This window comes from Teleopsis dalmanni, chromosome X, assembly GCF_002237135.1.
Source record: "Teleopsis dalmanni isolate 2A chromosome X, ASM223713v2, whole genome shotgun sequence".
Taxonomy (NCBI): domain Eukaryota; kingdom Metazoa; phylum Arthropoda; class Insecta; order Diptera; family Diopsidae; genus Teleopsis; species Teleopsis dalmanni.
This window is the reverse complement of record NC_051848.1, coordinates 71,584,665-71,592,213: the sequence shown is the minus strand read 5'-3', so window position 1 is coordinate 71,592,213 and position 7,549 is coordinate 71,584,665. Positions and strand designations below refer to the sequence as shown.

At 29.9% G+C, this 7,549-nt stretch overlaps 1 protein-coding gene across 1 annotated transcript; it reads left to right on the top strand.

The window, feature by feature from the left end:
* The first annotated feature begins 3,203 nt into the window (after positions 1-3,203).
* Positions 3,204-4,220, top strand: LOC119688539. Its single transcript, XM_038103213.1, has one exon. The coding sequence runs from the start codon at positions 3,204-3,206 to the stop codon at positions 4,218-4,220; it is 1,017 nt and encodes a 338-aa protein (XP_037959141.1).
* The last annotated feature ends 3,329 nt before the right edge of the window (positions 4,221-7,549 follow it).

The following is a 7,549-nucleotide window of genomic DNA, read 5'->3' as shown; positions in this document are numbered from 1 at the left end:
GCGATTATTTACATTTCTTGTTCTAATTAAGCTAATTAATATTATACATATGTCTTATATTATAGTTAGCTATAATCTAAACGAAGTCGGTAGTCTAAAACTAACAGTGAATAAACATATGGAATAAGTGAGTATTTACTAGAAGAGTTTGGTATATACATACTATATAATACATACTAGTTAAATTGAACTGATTTTGTTAGAAAAATCTTATCTCATGTGGTATAGAAGAATGAAAGTCAAAAAGTGGTATATGATTGAATCACCATGATGCGTCGAGTGAGCATATTTTAACTTGAGACTTGGTTAAAATCTGGTTAAATCAACCATATTTCTACTAGTGTCTATCAGTGATATCAAGCAGTGTCTGTTGTCATGACATCGTGGTGCATGCCCACCATATAATACCTATACGTAATCATATGTATATCAAGAGGATGTGTCATCAGCAATAGGATATCCAATGTAGTAATTCATATTATCGAAGCCATCCATTCTTCTAGCGCTTACAGATCGGTTGATATATTATATTCTGTATATTATATTGGAGAACATTTTTTATTTCATAGCAACTTTAATTCAAATATGCACCCATAAGTACTTTGCTCCTTAAGCTTCTACTACAAGTTAGACAATTGTTATCATATTTTTCAAGTACATTTTTCATATCTTTGAAAACGAGATATCATATTAATATAAACAGTTTTAAAATTTGTATATTAAATTTATATTTTTTACATGTTTAATATATAATGTTCGTGGTAGTATTACATAGCAATCTTAAGTTCTTATACCACATAGAAACATTAATCATACCATACAAGGTAATGACCTACAAAAACACGTTCGTTTAAATGAAACTCATATTGGCGAATACTGAAACCTTAGACGTATTTATTTAAAACTTAAAAACTTCACAGGAAATTCGTAATAGACACTTGTAAATCATTAATTTGTTATGCAAGATCGACGGCCATTGCAAATGGTCCATTCGGAAAGCTAAACCAGATTCAAAAGTTCCATGTATTTCCTTCACTTTTAATTTACACCAGATTCCAGAGTTCCATGTATGTATTTTCATCACTTGTGATATCCTGTGTTCTTAAGCATAAATAACTGCAATCTAAGATTATAATTAGGGGCAGTAATTTTTTATTTCATTGAATAAAAACGAATCTTACCACTTGTTAAGGAGATAAAACTTATTAAAATCATCAAATTTTGTCTTACAAAAATATTGAAATTTTGTTTAGTTTTCTTTTAACGATAAGAATAAAATAGGTGAATGAAAGGTTGACATGTGTTTAGTAGTTCTGATCTAATCAGATTCACTGATTTCCATATCTATGCCAGCGTTCTCATTTACTTCTGGACTATCACCACTTTCTACCTGACAACTTGGCGAGATACCTTGAGTAAACTATTAAGAACAATATTTTATTTAAAGTGTTAGTCTCAATTAGCCATTCTTTATCACCTCAGCAAATTCAGGTTCTTGTCCGTTGCTATTCATTACCAGTATTTTCGATAACATTGTCTTAACGTATCTTTTGTATGCTAAACGTCCCCTCAGTTTCATCGCTTCCCTATACACATACAAAGCGAATTCAACGGATGAGTTTTCATTTAATTGTGTGTTATCCATTGCTATTTGAATGGCTTGGACTTTCCTCTTATTCGATTTCTCTACTGAACTACACTCTACAACTCCACAACTGTATATATGATTTTTTTTTTCTGCCGAAGTATATTTATGTCAGATTTTGCAAAATTTTTGACGTTTGAAGCAATGATATAAATAGATCAAATTCGAACTTAGAACGATTTATAAGGACTAAATAATACACACAGTTATGGATCAAATGGTCTTGACAATTTTACGCGGTTCTTGGTCATGACCAAAAGACTTGTTATACAGAAAGTCATATAAAAAATTTTTATTTCTTACTTTTACTCCTATTTAGATACGTGCTTTGTTTTATAACTGTCAAGCTAACTATTAAGTTTAACAGATACATATTTTTGTGTGGATATATTTGCATATCCATACAAAAATTCACAAATACTGACAAATTCTGACATATATTACTGAACAGTATTTATTACAATAGTGTTTTGACCAACATGACGTTGCCGTCGCAATAATTCAAATCGATATGTCTCTTTCTCTCATTCTCAATTATTTAAGAACATTGAAAACAAGAATAACTTAAAATTTAGGTTGACCGTAACCCTCTGTGTAACATGTCGCTAAAGCTATTTTAGATATATAGTACACATTTATAATAAATAATATTTATAATATATAGTTCAAGTTTCTATAGTACTGGTGATATGAATTAAAGAGTGTTTATGTTTATCTGAAATGTAGTGCCAATAAAGCATAAGATAAATCAGATAATTTTAACTGGTTTAAAATTATCTAGCAAAGAATATAGAATAATATACACTCGCATAACAGAATCGTTAGGTACAATACCTTTAAATTTCATCTTATTCATTACACTCCTATAGTTTGAAATTTTGTATGTTTGTCCTAACCGTATCCCCTCAAAAATTCATTCCAATTAATTCTTCTACTAGAGTAACAATAATGTACCAACTATACAATACATATCATAAATAAATGCCCTATACGTCTGCTCCATTGTTGGTGGGCGATTAATCTATCAATTCGTTAATTGATAGATTTTTTCGTTTAAAAAGACCACGTTCGTGAGAGCACAACAGCTCTTTTAAACCTATAGTCAAATAACCTAAGTAAATATTGTATATATAGATGGATGGATGGATTTTAAAAATAATGTGATTGATAAATAAATAAATACTTTTGCATTATGTTTTAGGTTTACAGTGTCGCAATCAAGTCAATACGTATGTAGGCAATAAGAGATATTTTTCATAAAAAATTGATACCAAACTATGTTAAATGCGATCCGACAATTATAGGCACATAATATTAGCTGTTTGTATTTATGTCATAGAAATTCTATTAAAAGAGTTATCGTATAAATAAATGTCAATTGTAAATTTTTAAAGATAGATATAATCATTAAATTTATAATCATTAGATATTATCATTTTTTTTCAACACAAATTTAATTTTTGCTCTGACAAAACTATAAAAAAATTTCTTTTTGGTTTTTCTGTAAAAATTAATACGTTAACATTATTTACTGTATATCCAAAATATATTTCGTCCGATGGCTGCAAAGAGTAACATATACTCGGAAAAGAGAGAATACGACTATGGCATCTCACCTGATAGTAAATTAGCTGATTTATACAACGAAGATGAACTTACATCGGTGTACTATAATAATCTGGAAGAATTAGAAAAGGTACTGAAAAGCGATATTCATGCATGCTTTGGGAAATGGTCACTATTTGTTGCGGCTGTCCTAAACTGTCGATGTGAAGAATTGACAAATGTTATTCCCCCAGAATATTTTCACAAAACGAAAAAATGTGACATTAACCAGTTGATTAAAGTTATAAATGCAACCCCAGGTCTGTTTGTGATGTTTCAATATATAAAGCATAGAATCATGAAATATTGTTGCCCAAAAGTAATTAATTTAATGCACTGGGTTTTAGTAATTAACTCAGAACCAACACTTCGTACAGTGAAGTGTGATGAGTTGCTTTGGATTTTATCAGACGTTAAGTGTACTAAAGAATTGGAAACTCCAATATACGTTTTCGAAATTATGTATCCAAAAGCATCTAGATTGAAATTACTCTTCCGAACTAGAGCGGTAGGACATAACACTTATTATGGTTTTTGTGGTTATCCGATGGATAGATTATATGAAACCTTGTTTAAAGGTATGCATTTAGTTCAAGGAGCAGTTCACCTGAGAAATGATTTATCAGAAATTTTTAAACGTACTTCTGGTAAATGTAATGGAAACAGAACTTTAAGTGGACTGCTGACACGATGCGTTGCTATGTGTCAGTATGTTGATGATGAAAAATATATAAACCACCATCACGAGCCTAACACTTCAGATATACATACATTTTGTTTAAGAGAAGATATAGTCCTACCACGTTATTTGTTTTTCTATGGTGAAAAAGTGCAATCAATGCCATCTTCAGACATCGACGAGAGCATTAAAGCAGTAGAAAAGCAATTACGTGAAGATAAAGACAAATACTGGACTATAGGTTGCCTTCTGGCAATTGCAACTGTTGCGGTTTGGTTTAATTTTAATTGAAGTAAGACAATTCTTAAGTGGTACAATTAACTGTAATTATTAACTATAGTTTGATGTCCAAAAATTTCTTTCAAACAACTGTCCATGATTCAGTTATGTTTAAATTCGAAACGCTAAATTCGAAATAGTATTTAGAACAAAAATAAATTAATTTTAATGTGTTCATTATTTTACAATAAAACCAATTGTGATGAAATAAAATAACATTTTTTTATTGTACATCAAGAGTCAGAATGAAAATAATAGGACGAGAGGATACTCTCATCTTTTATTAAGAAATTTCCATCTAATAAATTATTGGCATTAGTTCGATTTATTTGTAAATGAGAATGTTGCCATTTCTCTAACATTATTGTAAATAAGACTGTGAACTTTTAACGAATTATTAGAAGTTCATGTTTGAACTTGTATATTATTCAAGAATACTAATATAACTTATAGAACATCCTTATGGGACATCTCACTGGGATTACTTTTCTTTTTAATCACATGAGTCCAAATTACGTATGAATATCGTTGAATATGGAAGATTTGCATAACTGTGAATCTAATCCCAGCGGTATGTCCAGAGCTTTCCGATCAGTTTAAAGCTTACAAAAATGTTGAACTGCGTCGTCATTTCGTTAAAAGATGCGTAATAGTCAAATATCACCCTAAATACTAATTGGAATTAACTCACGTTTCTTCAAATAGTTTGACTATCGAATAACACGAATATTTTATTCAATTTACGGCAACCTAAAACTTCCCTAATACTGAACGGTTTCGTCTAAGAAATAATGAAGTGATTAGAAAGCCTATAATATGCCGATTTGCTCAGTTTCTCCGAAAGAACTTTACTACCTACACTGCTACCCGTTTTACAGTCAAGTATTCCTGTGAAAGTTCCAATCCCCTTCTTGCGTGGAGTTTTCTGGATGTAGTTCTCAGCAGTCTCAATTCAGCATTCCGGTTGAGGTTTAGATTAGCTTTTGGCTCGCAAGTTTTAATACATGATTTCTGTATGGCCGTGGCAGTCAATTCTATTGAATAGTAGCAAATAAATTGGTTAATGAACTTTCACATCTAATTAACAAAATATAACTCCAAGTTTACACTTACAATTCAATTACGACTTTGGATCAATTGGCTAATTAATTAATTAATTAATTAATTATATATGATTATATATGATAATGGTTATTTGGCAATACTGGAAACAGCTGTATGGTCAGCCAAAAACTCAATTGAGTATAATAATAAAAATTTGATTATTGTGATGTATTATTCTCCAAAATACGTCTTTATTGGAAACAAAAGTCGATATTAAGAATTTGGTTTCTGTCGTTAAAGCGGACGTTAAACTTCAATTTAAAGTCTTACCTCGGCAATACACGATAGTTCTTTGGAGATATAAAATAGTGCAGAGTAGTATTATTTTCGGTCCAATGTACATATATTAATTAATTCTATTCTATTAGTATTTTTAATCGTAGAGTATTGTATTCTGAACCAAAACCCGATGTTATTTGTTTAATACCGATTATCAACATAACGTGCTGTGAAAATAATTTTTTAAGCACTTTTGGAAGAATGCGAGGACGATGTTATTTAAGATCTTCACCTTATTTTTCCAGATCTAGTACTATCGCAATTTACTAATTTTATGTTAAGCAACAAAAATATGTTCGCAGACAGCGCTGATTAGCGTTGATCAGTTGAGTAATGTATATCATAATTTTATCAGGTATATTATAGTAAAAATTTTTCCTATATTTTTTAAGAGTATTCGCTGCTTAATACCTAATTTTCTTTTAAAAAGAATTCGTCACAGTTCCAAATAGAATTTGATTTCAATCGTAAATAAGAAAGAAATATCTACCAGCCTTCAACAACTTCGTTTAACTCAACTCTAACTACCTTTCGGCATTTTAAATAAACAGACTTGTTTTCTTCCGCTTTTATTGGACATAGTGAAAATATGGTCCGGTACCAGATTTCTATCTCTACCAAGCATCAGACTGTCCGAAGAAAGTTACATACTAATGGATGTTCTATTAAGAGATTTGTAACCATTATATATTCCATTATATGTATGTATTATTCGTATAACTCAGCGTTTATAGTATGTTCTCAAGTGGTCTGCGAACCTTTCACTAAAGTACTGTCATGTGTTTTACGTGGATGTTAATATGTTTGCTGTTGATGTTTGATCTTCAGAAAATTTAGTTAATGAATTTCTTACTATGTTTTATGTGAAGTATTCGATTGCTTAATTTATTTTTTTTTATCAGTTTTGGGATGCATTTCTGTTCAATTTTAACGAATGGATATTTTATGAGGAGTAATTTTGGTAAGAGTACAATTGGTTCATTTCTTAACGCTGTCTTCTTATGTTAACGATTATTGATGAATGAATGGACGACAGTTCTGAGGTGCTGCAACAACTTGTATGATGAGGTGTACATGCTTGTGAAATCTTGGGATTTCAGATGTATTTCTTGGGATTTATAGTAAATTGGAAAAACCTTTTAATACTTCAATTATAATTAAAGTGTTCTGATATCCTGTGGTTTAATTTTACCGACCTTAACTACATTGAAAAACTTAAATTCGTTAATATCATTTATAGGATATGAATAATTGAGCTATTGAAGACTCCCACTTTTGTTATTCCTGGGATGTTCGTAATGTAATTACGATCGTGTGTTATTTATTGTATTAAAGTTACTTAAAGTATGTGTAACCAGTAATATATATAGCCGTTTTTTGAAACATAAGTAAAATAGTGAAATAATAAAGCATATAAAGAATTTTGTTTATTATCGCAATTTATTTTATAACTTATTTAAATTATTATTTTATTATTATTATTTTAATTATACTAGAATTATTATCATTTATTTATCTTTTAACTGATGATGGACAGTAGATCAGCAAATCTTCCAGTGCGTCCTGAGGTGGACTTAAGGTTTGTTAGGGCGGGGTTGGGTAACGTATCGACTTTTATGAATAATTTTATAGTAATAACCATAAAGAAATTATTAATTAAAATCTTGAAGTTATTAAATTGTAGATGGTTTAAATTTTTTATGGAATACTATCCGTTTGAAATGTGTCATTTTAGTGACCTGATTATTATGCGGTGAGCTGGAGTATTTTTTAGTCCTTTGAAGGATTTTGTAATGTGATTTTGAATTTAATTAAAATCGAAATACGATAATAACGGCTATAGCAATAATTATAATGGCTATTATTGCCATCACTTTCTTTTTTATGCTTTAGGCTTTGTGTAATGCCTACTTTGCATATTGTCATGGCACATGAATGCATTGTGACAGTAACGTTGA

Excerpts from the sequence above, each read along its gene's own strand:
- LOC119688539 (XM_038103213.1), top strand. The coding sequence starts at position 3,204 with ATGGCTGCAAAGAGTAACATATACTCGGAAAAGAGAGAATACGACTAT.